The sequence below is a fragment of the Canis lupus genome, chromosome 17, assembly GCF_048164855.1.
Source record: "Canis lupus baileyi chromosome 17, mCanLup2.hap1, whole genome shotgun sequence".
Taxonomy (NCBI): domain Eukaryota; kingdom Metazoa; phylum Chordata; class Mammalia; order Carnivora; family Canidae; genus Canis; species Canis lupus.
Window position 1 is genome coordinate 30,682,865 of NC_132854.1, and position 18,336 is coordinate 30,701,200.

The 18,336-nt window shown below is 33.1% G+C and overlaps 1 protein-coding gene across 16 annotated transcripts in view; it reads left to right on the forward strand.

Annotated features, from left to right (window-relative positions):
- The window catches only part of MYCBP2 (MYC binding protein 2), a 259,127-nt gene that overhangs the window by 82,129 nt on the left and 158,662 nt on the right, over window positions 1-18,336 (forward strand). For 13 of the 16 annotated variants that reach the window (XM_072782680.1, XM_072782681.1, XM_072782690.1 and 10 more), the window contains exons 18-21: window positions 2,103-2,210; window positions 8,368-8,487; window positions 9,776-9,857; window positions 17,904-18,021. In XM_072782680.1, coding sequence (XP_072638781.1) covers window positions 2,103-2,210; window positions 8,368-8,487; window positions 9,776-9,857; window positions 17,904-18,021 — 428 coding nt within the window. Of the gene's footprint in view, window positions 1-2,102; window positions 2,211-6,770; window positions 6,887-8,367; window positions 8,508-9,775; window positions 9,858-17,903; window positions 18,022-18,336 lie in introns of those variants that run through there. The other 3 variants (XM_072782695.1, XM_072782686.1, XM_072782696.1) reach the window with 3 other exon arrangements.

Genomic DNA, 18,336 nt, shown 5'->3' on the forward strand with positions numbered 1-18,336 from the left:
CGTATACAGATTTCGTTTATAACATTTATTATATATAACATTGCAGTTCTTAGTTTTTGTCTTCCCTAATGGACTAAATTCTAATGAGATCTTTGTTTTTGTCATAATATCCATGATACCTGGTGTCTGTTACATTAAAGATAAAAAATAGCAAGTAAGTGAATGACTGAACTATGTTTATAGGAAAAATTATTTTAGTCCATGAGTCAGTCAAGTATTTTAGAACCTGATAGGCTGGTATTATAAGTGGTAATTTAAATTGAGCTCAAATGGTATACTTTCTAGGCATGATTGATTGCCTGTGGGGCTTCTAAATTTTTATATCAAAAGACTCTTAACAAGATTGAATTTACTGAGAAGTACCTATGAATATTATGGGTATACTATTTTTGTGAGAAGAAATAAAATCCCAAGCAGACCATAGAAATCAGAAAAGGGTAATGTAACTTAGTATTATTGTTATTTTTATATTTACAGTTGTTTCAGGTAGTTGGAAAGTGTCTCATGCTTTTTAGAGTGATTTATATTATTTGCTTTAGTGAATTAATTGAAAAATGCATGTTGAAGAAATAAGACATTTTGTTCATATTTATAATCTTAGATTGAAAACTGCTACTACATTACTAGGAAATAATATTTGATTTTTCTGTTAACTTTAAATTAGTATATTTCTATCTATAGTAATCATAGAATATATTATTCCTGAATTTTTATAGAATTGGTGCTGCTTGTATTTTATCTATCTCAGGACATAATTAAAAAATATTTTTCCTACCCATTTTTTAATATTTAAAGAAAGTACTTTGGTATTGAATTTGAATTTGTCAAATTTTATTATAGGGCAGTAGTTTTATTTTGTTCCATTGTTAGAAAAATTAATTATACCTGAAGAGGTTTAGAAAATCAAGAAAAAACTGACTTTACTTAAAAACATTCACTGCTTATATACTGTCAATTCCCCTTTCAAATACTGTAACTTCTCTTAATGTCAAATTTAGAGTGTTTTGAAATTTGCAGGCATTTTTGATGTTGCTCAAACTCAAGGAAGGTATAGTTCTATAAGAAAAGAACTGAAATTTTAAGATATAATTTAAAATTTTCCCTTCTTTTTAAGCTAAACCATAATAGGGAAAAGCAGATTATAATTTTTATTGAAATTAATTGTGCTATTGATTTTTTTCATGGATGTAAGTGGAAAGAACTGTAATCTATATGAATGTGCATTTATATTTGTATGTATGTCTATGTAAATAGAAGATCTTCAGAAAGAAATGATTTTATCAGAGAATCGTTAATGTTCCAAAAATGTTACCTGGGTTAAATTCTCCTCTTCAGCATCAATATGAAGCTCAGCTTATCCTTGTTTCTGATTTTGTATATATTGTTAAAGAAATCACGTATGAAGTTAGATTTATATTTTTTAGAAAGTTAAATACAGCTTCTATAATCCTGTATTCATAAAGTAGATTTTATAAATATGCATGTACATGAATGGGTGTCCACATGTTTGTTATATTTATGTATCAGATCATAGTGATTTTTGGTTTTGTTTTTTGCTATCTTGTTTACCTATCTGTATACCAGAATGTAGTTAAGTCAGTAACATCTATCTTGGTTTTGTAGCAAGACAGATGTGGATTTTAAATCTTGAAGACCTTGTTAAAATTTAATCATTAATTTAAAAATTAGTTGGCTTTGTTATTTTAATAGGAAAGATATTTGTTTTCTATGAATATTTCATTTACCTAAGCTTGACTATATATGATATTAAAAATATTTGTAAGATCATTTGATTTATTTTAATTGAACTTTTCCAATTATGTACTTGAGACTCTTAGTAACTATTTGATAATTTTGTATAGAATTTTACAATTTTTAAAATAAAAGTATAAAAAATTTTACTTTATCAACTATATTTTAGATTTTAAAACTTATGTGTGAAATGGGGGTGGGGGATTAAAGTGGGGGAATTGAGAGAAAAATAAAATGTCTAAAACAGTAAAGAATAAATTTCCATGCTTTTTAGTTTGAATTATTTTTGTTCATTGTAGTGTTTTCATTTTGTGAGCTTTTCTATGCACATACAAAATGTTTCTCCTCAGGCCCCCTTGTATTTGCTGGTCCTATTTTTATGAACCATCGAGAACAGGCTCTAGCCAGACTCAGATCCCATCCAGCTCAGCTAAAGCATAAACGGGACAAGCACAAAGGTATTTGGTCTTCCTTATCAATTAGGTGGGATACTTTCCCAATTTCTTCCACTCATTTGAATTTTGTCTCTGGGAAAATGCACAAACCTAATTCTTCTACTTTGCTTCTATCATTATATAGCCTGAGGAGAAAGAACATGCTGAAAGATGTACTGTTTGTCAATGACTGTCAATCTCATTTCTTTTTATTTGTTAGCTTTAATAAAGAAGACATTTTGCAGTTTATCTTTTTCTTTTCCATTTCTTTTCAAATTTCATAAAGTTGAGGGAGGGTGGAAATCATTGCTTTGTTTTTTATCCTTTAAATAAAGTTGAGGGAGGGTGGAAATCATTGCTTTGTTTTTTATCCTTTATTATTTGCTTTTAGATGACTACTATCTGACAATTTGTAATCTTTTTTAAAAAAAGTGTGCTTTATTTTAGAATTAACAAAATCACTAAATTCAGTGTATAAAGTGATAATGAGTTGACTGCTACTACACTTCCCCATTGTGTTAATTTTGAAGTTTATATACACAACACATACAAATTACTTGGTATTTGAGGGTTAAATGGTGATAGGTGTAAGCAAAGAGTGAGTTATATAGACCTGTTCTAGTCCTCAAAAACTGTCAGAGGTCTTGACAAGTCTGTGAGTTGACTAGGAATCTATTTCTGTATCACTCTTTGAGATCTCACAGCTCTGGGTTACTTAAAAATATTCCTAAAGCAAGCTTATTCTCTCTTAAACTACAGCTATGGGCCAACCAAGATCAGGAAAGAATTTAATGCAGAGAATTTATAAATTTGTATATAAATTCTGCCGTGAATCCTGGCATGTGAATCAGGGGCCCTTTGACAAGTATACTTTATAGTTGCTGCTTTCTTAAATGCTCAGGATATACCCACAAAATAGAATAGGAAGTTTTAGAAACATACATTCCATGTAGACAAATTAACCTGTTTTGTGTCTTATTTTTTCTTTTCTACTAAACTGTTACAGACTAATTTTATTTTTAGACTTTCATATGCAGTATATTAAGATCGAATTTATTTATTTACATTTGCCTCTATCAGTTTATCAGTTTGCCACTCAAAGCATAAACACAAAACAAAACCTGTTAATAGTCAAAGCACAGGTAGAGCACTATTTAAGATATATTCTACAGAAATAAAAATTGAGAATATTTTAAATCTAATGTGATTAACATAGAATTTGTGATTGCTTTATTTACTGAGTGCTCTAATAACACCATGAATATTTAAATCTAAGGAATGTTATTTGGGGTATACTATGTAAATTATTTTATTGCCAGAATCTCTGATACCACGCCACTATTAGAATGGATTTTCTCAGCGTCCTTTTTTACCCCCAGTTAATGAAAAGTGGAATTTTTTTCAGTACTTTACCTGAGGTTAAATGTTCACATTTCATGAAAACAGTTTAAAACTTTTTCAGCTACATGTTAGTATCTTATGGCCAAACATCTTTATTTTTTTGCAGAATTTGAAAATGAAATGCTAAATGCAGACTATGGTTACAAATTTAAAACAGACAGTTTACAGTGTCTCATTGAGTAGCTGTAGGAGGTATTCAACAATAACTAGCCTTACTTCATCTTACCTGCCACAGATATATTTTATAACAAGAGTGCATTTTTTTTAGCAACCTCTTTAGAAGAACTTACTTGTGGTCTTACAGTATACAGCTAGTTGTGTGTATGCATATGTGTTTTTATCAGGTTTTATGGTTTTATAGAGTGAAACAGTATCATCTTTTTGCCATCAAAATGAATTTAAAGTGTAAGTAATATTTTATCAAATGGTACTTTATTTTATGTAAAGAACATAACTTACCACTCACTAATTTCTGTATACCCACACATTCTCTCTTCCTATTCCCTTTGCATTCACTGTCCCTGTCACTTAATCATCTTGCCATGCACTGCTTATACTCTTGCTACTTACAATCATAGTCTTTTAGTAAATGTTTCCTACATATATTTTTCTGTTTTTTTTTTTCTCATCCTGGTTGTCTTCCACTGAGAAATTTACTCTATTAATTGCTGTGTCCTGCCTTACATTTAATTGTACTGGTGGTACAAATTGTAGAATGGTGATAGTTAAAATTGTCTCAACTCTTAATTTTTTTGTGGGAGTTTGTGGAGGATAAGAATTGTGGGATTATTTGTTAACAGAAGTGAGTACTAAGATGGAAAGTTGGAGAGGTTTTGGCTGATTGGAGAGAATTCAGAGATCACAGAATCCATCCTGTTACAGGCAAATTTTGACTAAAGGCAAACTAGAATATATAAGGCTGAGTTATTAAGTATAACATATAATCCATAAAACATACAGTAAATAATTTTAGAAATGTAGCCATAGACTATATTTCAAACAGATAACTGGATTAACATTTGTTTCTGCTATTCAGTGCCTTACATAGAAAAAAATTTTGATACAGTACTCCTGGTTAGGAACACCTTGAAATCTGGCTTGAAGTGACTAATGTGAAAACCCCCAAGGCTCACTGATAAACATCTGTGTGTATTTTACACCTCTTTTCTATTTAGAAATGGTGTGGTATAAGGAAAATGTTAATGGCCTTTGGAATTAATCCTCAGTTTTAGTCCTGAAATAGTTTATTTCTACAAAAGATTTAAGATGTCAGCCATTTGGTGGTGGTAAAATGCATGAGTCTTGTTTTTGATTAAACTCCAAAACTGCTCTACTATATCTTACTTTGGGCTGGTTACTTAACCCTTCTAAGCCTTGGTTTTCCCAGCTGCAAAATAGAGTAACAATACTGATCTCATCTGTATTGATTTTTAAAAAGCCACAGTAGTGAATACTGATTGAACAATTTTTATGTATTATTTCACTTAATCCCCATGAGGACCTTGTCAGGTAATGTACCATTATTGCTACTTCATGGATGGGAAAGTAAAGGCTTAAAGAAGGTCCAGGGTCCAGTTACCATACAACTAGCAAACCGTAGAGACAGGATTCCAGTTCAAGTCTCTTCGTCCTCAGTGCCCACAAGAACTTATCCACTGTGCTAATTAAATTTTCACAGTCTTTAGCACAAAGCAAGGGCATAGTGAATCACAGTTGATAGGTGCTTTGCTGTTTTTAATCATTTTGCTCAAAGTGCTCACTGTGTCCTATGACAGTATTGTGATATGCATGACTATAAGATTACCCAGGAAAGTGTAGATTTAAGTAAAGGTTAAAATTAAAAGCTAGAGCCTTTAAATATTGGATCTTCTTTTTTCTATGTGTGCGCACAAATATGCACAAATAGTGTAGCATATATATATGTATATATACACAGTATTTTAGATACATACTTGTCAAAACTTTATAGCTATTAATTATAGTTTCAATATCACATATGTATGAACATACTCATATTAGAGGAAACTGAGGATATGCTTATATTTAAATGGCCAATTACTTAAATACTCAGACCTAATTATTTTTCCTGCAAATCTGAGATTAATTTTATTGCTGCTCATTATCACTTTACTGAATAATAAGCTTGAGCAGGATTAATCTTGCTGTATTTCACTTGCTGATTCTTGAATTGATACTGAATTTTTGTCTACAAATCAGGTACCTTTTTTCTTTAATAACCTATAAATTTCTAAATCATTAGAAGTATACTTGATTTTTTTAAATGACATCAAATACCAGGTACAGATAAGTATTTTAAAAGTTCTTCCAAAAAAAAAAAAAAAAGTTCTTCCACTTCCTGCTGATAATGATCAAGAACTTCATCTCTGTTTTTTTTTTCACTTATGTTTTCACCTTCTGTAATATTTGAGAGATTATTTTATATAGCTAGATAAAGGTTTGTTTAGATGAACTTGAGCAAAATGTTTCTGGTATTTTTACCTTTAAATAATAACTACTATTCTTTTAATCACTATGATTTTAATCAGTAAATTACTAGGCTTTTTTTTTTCCTCCTTCCCTGATGCTATGCCTCTATTGTGGGATTTGTGTCTATATTTATTAATCTCTGACTCACAGGAGAGGGCAAAATGCTAAACTCAAAGGTAAAAACTTCTAATTAAGCATCAATACATTTATATAAAGTGGAGTGATACTTGTAATATTGGATTTAGTTAATTCTGACAACATCATGAACACAGTTTGTTTTCTCTGTTAAAAGAGATTTGGTTTTAATAATTAGATTTACCAATTGAGATAAAGCTGTAAAATTTCTATACATCTGTCATCTTATTTAGTTTTTAGATAATTCTTATTCCTTTTTGTATAGGCTCTTGTTTATATTAACCATTCTACTGCCTTTCCAAAATGAGGAGTCTCCAAACTAAGATTGTATTTCATTTTGAATGGAGTTTTAAACAAAATGTGATTTTTTTTTACCCCATTCATTCTTGCAGATTTAATTTGGCAAACCCACATTAGGTAATTTAGCAAAAGAGGAATCCTTTTCTTTATCCTATTATAGTAAAACCTCTCACTAATTCAGAATTTATTATACTTCAGATGCAGTATTTGTGATCTTTTTGAGTAAAAAATTCAAAATAATTTCTTCCTCTGAATTTTCAGGGTCATACTTATAAGGGGAAACCTGTCTAAAATCACTAGCTTTTCAAACCAAGGGCTCAAGAAATGAAGGATTCCTTCAACGTGCCTTCAACCTCTGGGTCCAGCAATTAATTCTTGTATGTTAAAGGACTTTTATGTTTATGGTACATTTTTATGTAATATAGGCCTATTTTGAATAATGTAGGTAACCACATTTTATTTATTGTAGCATTTAGTTTATAACTGATAATCTGTACTGCTTGAAGGTATTAAAACTGAATTTTTATCTAAATGTTCTATGATTAAGACCTTTTCAGTAAGTCATATGGGCCAACCCATTCTGTTATTCCGAATTAGTGAGGTTTTACTGTCCTAGCGTTATAAAAGAGTTTAAAGACTTTTTAAATAATACAAAGTTAGTTATAAAAAGGGAACTCATAATTTAGGCCAATCTTGTCTTACCTGGATTGTTACTAAAGGTTAGAAATATTAGATAAAAGAAGAAAGAGTAACATTGAATATGAAAGGATTTGATGTTATTCTGTCTAGCATTCTAAAATGGGCAATAAAAATTCAGATTTAATTAAAAATGTGTGTCTGTAGATCCACATGTGTACTTATTAGAGTTGCTATACCACATGAGAGTGGCTTAGACTAGTTGACCTTTTGAAATTCCTTCCAGATTTATATTTATTTCATGTGCAAGGAATTTGAATCTTGATAATAGAGATCATATTTTTGTGATGTATAGTTTTAGATTAGGAAAAATGAGTTCCCTCCCTTACTTACACATTCCAAACTAAAGTTTTATATTCTGGAATGTGGTTTTTATTTTATGGTCAGAATGCCAGAATATTCAAAGTCAAATATAAAAAGTAAGGGTGGAAGGAAATCCTTGAAGCAAGTGCAAGGGAGGAAATTATAAAAAAGTAGGGAGGAAAGAAGAAATGAAACAGAAAAATTTGGGTGAGAGTAGCATTGGTGGGCCAGAAGACCACAAAGTAGAATGGCTGAGGGGCAAGGTGGGACAGGGAAGATGAATGGGAGCCAGCCATTGGATTACAAAATATTGGATAAAGCTCTTTGGTCTTTATAAATTTTTTAAAATTCAATTGAGTGTAGCAATATTGATGGACAGGGTAGCCTTTCTGAGATGTGTTTGGGAAATCTAAGTGATTTGCAAGTCAACTAGGAATTTTTTTTTTTTAAGTAGCTAGTACTAACACTATCACTCAGTTTAAAATAATTGTTAAATGACTTTGCATGCAGTTATTTTTATGCAAACTAAATTTTCCCATGTAAACTATTTAGAATTTTGTTATTTGTATAATTTAATGACCCATTTACATTACATAACTGACTAGCTTAATAGGTTTTACCCATAACCAAATCTTATCTCTGTTTTTATTGATTTAGTGATGTTTGCAAACAAGTATATAGTATATCTTTTCAGAATTGCTTCTTTGCAGGTAGATTTTTGATCTATCACTTCTAACAGCTGCAGATTCTTCTTGCTTGTTTCTCTTAACATTTTTCTCTTGTTCTTCCATAGTAAACTGATTTAAAGTTTTATTCTGAACATGAATAATGGCTTAATCACAAATTATAACACTTACAGATGGAAGTGGAGAACGAGGAGAAAAGGATGCCAGCAAAATCACAACATATCCTCCAGGCTCTGTGCGATTTGATTGTGAGCTTCGGGCAGTACAAGTCAGCTGTGGATTTCACCATTCAGGTAGCAGCTGGAACTTTAGGGTATAACTACATTTTTACAATTGTGCTACATAACTTGTTTAGTTTTGAAAAATGTAGTCTATTAAGTATGTGTTAAAAGCTGTAGAATGGCAATTTCTCTCAAATCTATAAAAACTTTGTTACAGAATCTTTTAAAAACTGTGTCATGATAGAATAGGTACTTGTCTAGAGATATGGTTTCTAATCTATCTTCTGATGGACTTATTTTATAATTCTATTAATGAAATTCTTGAAGATGAAATAATCCCTAAAATCTCTTTGAACTCTAGGATTCTGTGATTATCATCCGATCCCATATTTTGCTACTATTCAATGAAAAATGTGTATCAATGAATTTCTTTCTTAAAATGTAGAAAGTAATTAAATTCTTAGTAAATTATTGACATTTGACCTGTTTAGTCTAGGTTGTACTATTTGACCTTTATAAAAATAAAGTGTTAAATTCTTTCTTTGATACTAAATCTATTTCCTTATTTGATAAGGATTGACAGATATTAAAGTTCTGACATCTCACTGGAGTTATGCATAATTGTACCAAACTCAGACCTATCCACTATATGACTATCCTAGATAAGAGAGAGCATTATTTTCTATGGAATTTTCTACTCATTATTAAAAGGTTTTACAGTTACCCAGATTTTGTCTTAATAAATATCACTGTTATTAAAGGGTATTTATAAGAATTTTAATGTATTATGAAAAAATATTATGTATTTTTATAACCTACAAATATATTTTACAGAACTAAAATTATTAAATATAAATTGTGATTCGATTATCCTTTTTTTTTTTTTAGTTTTTATTTTAATCATCTGATGCTCATATGACAAGTGTACTCCTTAATTATCACCCATTTCACCCATCCTCACACTCAGCTCTCCTCTGATAACTATCAGTTGATTCTCTATAGTCTGTTTCTTGGTTTTTCTCTCTCAACCTCTTTTTTTCCCTTTGCTCATTTGTTTGTTTCCTAAATTCCACATATGAGTGTAATCATATGGTATTTGTCTTTCTCTGCAGTCAGTGTTTCACTTAGCATTATACTAAGTCCATCCATATTGTTTCAAATGGCAAGATTTCATTCTTTTTTATGGCTGAATATTACATTATATACGTACCATATATTCTTTATCCATCAATATCAATTACCCATTTTAATGGCTCTATAAATTTTAAATAGTGAATGTTATACTGCTTTCAGTATTGTTATGATAGATATATGAAGTGCATATCATGAAAAAAGTAAAGCTGTGTTATTTTTGTTTCAGTGGTTTTAATGGAAAATGGAGATGTCTATACATTTGGATATGGGCAGCATGGGCAGCTAGGACATGGAGATGTCAATTCCAGGTACTCTGATTTTTTTGTTTGAAGATACTAGTTACTAGTTTTTTTTTTCTTTTTAAATATGTATTTCTACACTTGAAGTTGTATTTGTACCACTGTTTTATAAAATGTGGCCCATAAATTATTGGTGGATCTTGATTTTTGTGGTTGAGTGCTTTTGTGGGGATAGATAATTTTGTGGTTTCAAAAGAAAAGTTGGGGGCAGCCCCAGTGGCTCAGTGGTTTAGTGCTGCCTTCAGCCCAGGGCATGATCCTGGAGACCCGGGATTCAGTCCCATGTCGGGCTCCCTGCATGGAGCCTGCTTCTCCCTCTGTCTTTCTTTCTCTCTCTTTCTCTTTCTCTTTCTCTCTCTCTAATAAATAAATAAAATCTTTAAAAAAAATTAAAAACAAGAAAAGTTGGTTTATATTTTATACATTTAAAATGTAAGAGTGACTATGATTATCACCAAATCCTACTATATTTTTAATAATTGTTATCTTTTTTATCTTTTCAAAGGCTGTTAGTGACAATAGAAAAGATAGTGAATATCCCCAAATTGCATTTTTAAAAATTAGCAATAGATTCATTCAGATTCCTTGATGTTGTCTGTTTTGAAATTTTGATCTAATATTAACATGAAGTCATGGAAGCATTTGAGTAATTTTTAAACAAAGCCTGTGGTCTCTTAGAGAAACTATTTGACTTATTCAGAATAGTGAAGAACTAAGTATGATGGAGACTACCAGACATTGCCTTATACTCATTTTTCCCTACTTCATTTGGTAGTAGAGTTTTTGTTGGTGACATGACTATGCAGCTTAAGACTTCATTTTCCTGCCTCCATTGCTGCAAGATATGGCCATATGAATTAAAATGATTTGTGCTTTGGAATCATACTGTTAAAGGGAAGAGGAGTACTCTTCCATTTCCTTCTCTTCCTTCCCTTCCTTCCCAGCTTGCTCTCTGGAATCCATGTATGGGGGCCGGAACTAGTGATCATAACTTGGAAACCATGTATTGAGACTGGCAGAACTACAAGATAGAAATAGTCTGAGTCCCTGACACCATAGAACTGCCACATTACCTTCTTACAAGCAGATACTTGGCTGAGAGAGAAATAAACTTCTGTCTTGCTTAAGTCCTTGTTACTTTGGCTTTCCTTTTAACCACTGAATCCATAACCTGATTAATATAGTGAGAGTGCTTTTGGCCAAAAGTATAGAAAATCCATCTTTAATAGTTTAGGACTTCAAGAAGAAGCTGCCAAGACAGGATGTGATGTACAAAGAATAAGGGAAAAGAGCAGGAATAAGCACTGTCAGCCACATTGTGGGTCTCACCCCTATGAGAGGCAGGAAGGAAGACCAAGTCTGAAGTGTTTACATTGAAGTGCAGTTCTAAAAAAAAAAAAAAAAAATGAAGTGCAGTTCTGAGAGAGTTTCAGGCAGGTAGTGGGGTGTCCTCAAGTTGAAGTTGCCTTTGGAGGAGCCCCAGATTGGGCAGGATGGTCCAGCATTACACCTTCACCATGCTCAGACATATGCTGGCAGCATCCTAGGGGAAGAATGGCCTCATGGACCCAAAGGGACAGCTTCTAAGGCTGTCAGCTATGCTCCCTGAAGCAGGTTTTCAAAGATCTGAGTGATCCACATACATGGCTGCCCCACCATTGAAATCAGCCTTACTGATCAAGTCTGGAAATAATATATAGCAACTTCAGGCCAGACTTGACTTACCAATTTATTTTGCCATAAGAGCCTTCTTTCTTTTGTGAATCTCCACTCTGCCTCATTCTCTCTTATAGTCAGTCGTAAGATACCTGCCAGAATCAATCAACTGGACATACATGGTTTCTCTTTTATATCCAGTGAATTACCCTAGTCATTAGATAAAATCCAGGATTTTTACTGTTCTGAGACTACCCCATTACTCTGGCAGAATGTAGTTATTGCCATTTATATGGTAAAAATAAGTGATTCTTTTTTTTTTTTTAAGATTTTATTTATTTATTCATGAGAGACACACAGAGAGAGAGGCAGAGACACAGGCAGAGGGAGAAGCTGGCCCCAAACAGGGAGCCTGATGCGGGACTCGATCCTGGGACCCCAGGATCACGCCCTGGGCCGAAGGCAGGTACCAAACCGCTGAGCCACCCAGGGATCCCCCAAGACCAGTGATTCTTAATCCTGGCTGCACATTGGAATTATCTAGGGAACTTCAGGAATCCTATGCCTGGATTCTACCTCTAGAATTTCTAAGAAGCATATATTGAGATGTGGGGTTTGGGGTGGGAGGTGGATGGAGACAAGGGCAGTGCTGTATATGATCAAGAGTTGTTTTCCTAAAAGCTGTCCAGATTCTAATGTTCATCAGGATTAAGAACCACTCACTGTCTGTCCCTGAAGGGCAGGATCAGATCTATTTGCAGTGTACACAAAATGGGTATGTAATGGAATGTCCTTACTTTGATGAATGTTGTTGCTAATGAGAAGAGATGATTAAGTCATCATTGAGTTGAATTTCTCACTAAAAACATAGGTGTAACATACGTTTGATATTCTTGTCAAAAGAGTTATAAAGCTATCATAATCTTTTTTATTAAGTGTTTTATTTTAATTCTAGTTAGTGAACAAAAGCTATCATAATCTAAATGACAAATACTGTGTTTGGAAAGAGAGTAAATGGTCTTTGGCAGATGTAGTTAATCAAATATCACTGGATATGACATTTGGATATTGGGCGTGGACACAATAAAATATCAGTGGCTTACAAAGTTGAGCAGTTATTATCTCAGGTGTTAGAAGGCAACAGATAACTTTGCTTTATAGCTGAATGACATCAGTGATATGCAGAGACTGAGTCAGGCTTGTAATTTGGGGACGAATTTGGCAATTTTTCTATTTTTCACTGAGGCTCATGACACAGAAGAGGATTTATCATCATCATCATTGCTGTTATTTATTATTGTGTAGTCATGGTATAAGCTGATAAAGGTGCATTGCAGTTAGACATGAATGGACCATCAGTCATGTACAGCAACAGGGGGCACTTCTTCACACATCATACTTTGTACGTGGATGCCATTCCACAGAAAATAAGTGGCAAATTACAGTATCTCATGGTCTCTACTGAGTGGGAGGGAAATACTGAAAATCATGATTATAGTCAAGTCACAGCTCTGAGCTTAACTGTGTAATATAAAGAATGAACAGCATAAGCACAAGATTCTGCTACACTACATTGAGGTGTAATGGCTGTTGAAAGAAAAGTGCTCTTGTCAGTTTTTAAAATAAAGAGGTTACCTAAAAACATTGTCTCATATACCTGGTTATATCAGTGAGCACCATCTGTTCATTTGCAGTGACTTGCTCAGGTGACGGTATTATAACAATATGCTGAGTATTTTGAATTTATCATTTTCACAAAAGTATAATAGGTTTAAATTATTTAAAAAAATACATCAAGATTTTCTGGTGAGGTTTGCTTTAACTGCTCAAAGTTGTTCTTTTCCCACAGATATATTTCCATTCCTGGTCCCATTGATTGAGTTGGAACTGGAAGGTTGTGTTGTAGCATATGGTATAGGGAGAGCTAAACTGGGTAGCTCGGTGAAATAATGCCTACACACTATGCCTGGTGTATTAGACAGAAAATAGCTAAAACCATTTCAGTTAATGTAACTACTCTAGTTACCCTGTTTGTCTTGACTCGTGTGAGACTTGGAAAGCAGGACACAAGAACTGTGATATTAATTTAGAAATCAATTGGCCATGTAACTGGAGCAACAGCCCCAGGAGGAACAGAGCATGTGTAGCATACATGTTATCTACCACAAAAACATTTAATAGATACTTAGTTAAATATAAAGTGTATGGTTGAGAGGATATTTTTTTAAAGTTTCTAGTAATCAAGTGCTTTTAACTGGAATTTATTGTTATAGCACAAAATAATGTATGATTAATGGAAGGTCAGTATTGTATTATGCATGGTGGCAAAGATTAACAACATGTTATTGATGGTCTCCTTACTTAATGTATTATTATCTTGGCAGAATGACTGAGTTCATTCTCTAGTTTGGGTCCTGATTCTATCACTTGGTGCCTATGTGACCTTGGCCAAATTACTTAACTTTGCTTTGTCTCCATTTGTTCCTCTGTTTAATTGGAGTAAGTATATTTCGCTCAGAAAGTTCTTGTAAGAATTCAGGAAGACCATGCTTGTCATTTACTTATTATTAGCACAGGGCCTAGTCTACAGTAAGTCCTCAGTGATGTTTTGTGCTGCTTTTTAAAGTGAATGTCAAAAGGCTTATGAGAGCTTTTATACATTCACTCATGGCATGAGTCTACTAACCCTCCCTTTGGTTTGTTTTTTTTTTCAATATGCTTCTAAATGTCTGAATTTCACTTTTTTTTTAAATACCATTTTCAATAAACCTTAACCTGGATATTGGCAGAGAGATTACAGTTTAGATGCTTTTATTCTATTTTCTAGTAGAATTTTGGTCATAGTGTTTTTATTTCATCTTTTTTTTTTTTTGCTAGACTGTCTTCATTCTGCATTAATATAGTAACCAATCATAGAATCTGGAACCATTTAGACAAGGTTGAAATCTTTGCTTCATCTCTTACCAACTACATGACTGCAATTTACTAGGCCATACTTTAAATACCCCATAGGATTGTTGAAGAACTAATGCAGTGTATTTAAAATGCCTGGTGTGCCTACTATGCATGCAAACATACACATGTAATTTCTCTTTTTTATTCTTCCTGCGTTTTCAAAATAATTTAATAAATGAGTTCACTGATTATAGGAAGAATTCAAAGACTATATTAGAAAGTATGCCAGTAGCTCTTGGGAAAATGCTTTAAGCTCTTAAGATCTATCCATAGAGTTATTTTAATAATCAGTGATATATTTTATGTAAAGGTGCTCTGCAGACTATAGACAAGTTAACTGTTATAAGAACGTTCCTTTTATTCTTTGCTGCTGGACATTTAGAGAACACTCGTTTATCATATAGCCCTTTGGGCCACTGTTTTTTGGCAAAACTCCCCATACCTCGGAGTTGAAAACCATTTACCTTTCACTACTATTCTTGACCATATTATTCCATCCACAAGTTAGAAAATATTACTCTTTTGAGGAGGCCATTCTGCTCAACTCCCTTTTTATTACCTACCATTCAGTTGTTGCCTTTCATTCACAAATTTAGTGTCTGTTTCACAGTGTTTTCTGATTCTGAGTCTTGTCACACTCATGATTGATTTTTGTATCCTTGCCAGTAGTCCCATACAGTAAACTTTACTTCCGCATTCATAGCGGTTACCTCTAGGACCCATCTTGGATCCAACGCAGCTCCAACTCTGAATTCTTAATAAATACCTCATAATCTGATGATAATTTCTTCTTCTCTTACTTTAGGTTTACTTTACTTGGCCTTTGACTTTATCAGTACTTCATTCCCCACTGCTCTTTACATTTTTACTCTCTTCCGCCCTTTTTACTTTATTTTCTTCCCAAGTTAGAGATTGTTATTTATTCTCTTCACCTAGACTCTTACCAGTAACCTCAATTTTCTTGCCCTCTTAGTTCCAGTGCTAGGGCATGGCAAAACTTCCAGCATGAATCAATCTATCCATGTTTTCCACTGTCTAGCCTAGGCTTCTGGAAAAAAAGTAAGTCACCATACATGTGCAGATTGTTACCTGATTTCCAGGTTCAACCAGGTCTTCTACAGTGAGCAATCATTGTTCTGCTTTGTAGTTTTGAACTATCTGGTTTAACACCTCTTAAGAATTTGATGAACGATGTGAGGTCTCTTCAGAACAGTAGATATAAGAATATACACATAAAGGTTAGCTTACAAATTCAGCAGGTTCACAGATCTCCTGAAACTCACTCCATAAACTTACTAGAAGTCCTCTAGATCTGGGTTGAAAACTCCTGGTCTGCATATTGATTGTTCCATTTCACTACCAACCTTTTTCTGTAATCTTCAAATTCTCTGCTTACCCATTTCCTTCTTTCTTTCAACACATGACTTCTGTTCACATCACAGCAAAAATAAAACCAGGTGGAAAATTCTTCTGCCCACCAACTCAACAAACCTACCTGCAACCATACTGCTTCTTTGTTCCTTATTCATTTTACTTTGAAAGAGGGACCTGCCCTCATCCATGGTATGAAGCCTACCTACCTTTTCCTTAGGGATCTAGCTCTATTTTTTTTCTCCCTCAACTACATTTTTAGTCTTTTAATCCCCACTCATGCTTTTAAACTTACACAAATCTCTAGCATCTTAAAAAGACCAAAGCCTCATTAAGCTTCATTTTCTCTTTAGCTGTTAGTTCTCTTTGCTTTTTCTTTTTTTGTGCAGATTCTTGAAGGGGTTTTGCATAGTCTCTGACCCCACTGTTAGCTCTTCATCTGCCAGTGCTGTGCCTATTTTCCACCAAAGAGACCTTTTTCTTGCTAAATCAAGTTGTCATTTGTATGTGTATCTAGAGTGTTTAGCAAGTTGTCATTTGTATGTGTATCTAGAGTGTTTAGCATGTACATTATTTTCCCCTTCTTGAAACCTTCTCTTCCAATGACTGTCTTTATACCACATTTTCTCAGAGTTCGTTCTTCCTCTTTGTTATGTCTTGGATTGCTGTGAACTCTTCCTCTGTCTATACCTGAAATGTTAGAAGAAACTCATAATAAAAATTAAGATCTCTTCTTTTCTCTAATTGTCTTCTTAGATCTCATTCATCTTCATGGTTTAAATGAATGTTACCACCATCTACCTAGTTGCTTAATAAGCAGAATACCTTCCTGCCCCATATTAGTCACCTTCCAAGTCTAGTTGTAACTCCCCAGATTATTGCAAAATTTTCATGACTAGGTTTCCAGCCCTTTCCAACTCACTTTTCATTGCAGCCTAAATAACCATTAGAAAATATATTTTATATAATTTTTTTTTAATTTAAAGTATCATGGGGCATCTGAGCAGCTCCATCGGTTAAGCATTCTACTCTTGATTTTGGCTCAGGTCATGATCTCAGAGTTGTGAGATTGAGCCCTGTGTCAGGCTCCACACTGAGCATGGAGTCTGCTTAAGATTCTCTCTCTCTACCTCTGCCCCTCTTGCCTGCTTATGCGCTCTCTCTCTCCAAATAAATTAAATTAAAAAAATTTAAATTATCATAATTTTCTCTAAAACAGAGCTCTCCTATTACACGTTGACTATTTCTACAGTGATTATACTAATTATAGATAATGATTACTAAAAGTGGTTAATAAATGCTTAATAAAGTCATATGAGGATGGACACAATGGTTAACTGTGTGCTAGACACTGATCCAAGTACTTGACATATATGAGCTTCTTTATTGTTCATAGGAACCCTACAGGGTAGGTACTATTTAGTATTATTCACCATGTTTATAGAAGAGAAACTTAAAATACAGAAAGGATGAGTACCTTGTTCGTAGTCTTGGTTATAGTGCTGTTGTGTGGTGGAGCCAGGGTTTATACCCAGGCAGTCTGGCTCTAGAGTTTGAGTATCCAGCCGCTGCTGTAGTGCCTCTCATCATACTGTATACTGATTTCATTAACCACTATGTTAAAATCTAAAATTATAGCTCAGTAAAAAAAAGGTAGAAAAAGGATATAAAGTTGATTGTTTTGTATAGCTCCTGGATTGAATTCCTGTTAAAGTCATGTATGATTTTTATTTCATCCAACAAATATTTATAGAGATCTCTAACATGCCATTGCTATAAAAGGTAATTATTTTTTTCCTTTCAGAAAAAATAAAAATTATGTGTCCAAAAGTAGAGAAGTAAATTCAGAGAATCTTTTTAATAATCTTTAAAGTCATTAATAATCTTTTTCATCTTTGTATATCTGACATCTAGGATGGAGGCAGGCAGATAGTACCTCAATAAATATTTACTAAATATACTCCTAGTACCTTTTAGCTCTTCTATTCTTTATTGCAATGTTTATTTATTGCTTTTTATTTCAGTTGAGTCTTGTAAGAAATTGACTTAATTTTTTTTTTTTTTTTAACCTAGGGGATGTCCCACTCTTGTTCAAGCATTGCCAGGCCCTAGCACACAAGTTACTGCAGGCAGCAACCACACGGCAGTACTTTTAATGGATGGACAGGTCTTCACATTTGGAAGTTTTTCTGTAAGGAATTTTTAAGCATTAATAGTATTGAATTGTACCACTGTCTTATAGTTTGTCTGTGTTGGCCATTTTTTCTGGTTTCGGTTAAATTCTTGTGTATAATTACTGCATACGCCTATTTCCTGTCTCCACATCCAGCACACAAGACCTGAATGATATTACTATGAAATAATTTTCTTCTCTTGCGTAGTATTAGAATATTGTAAACTTACTAGCTGCATTAGAATTTTGACATATTTATTCCAGGTCAGAATCCTTTAAGCTTTCAGTAGAGCCAATTCTGTCATTTGAAAGCTTATTTCTCAAATAGTTTGC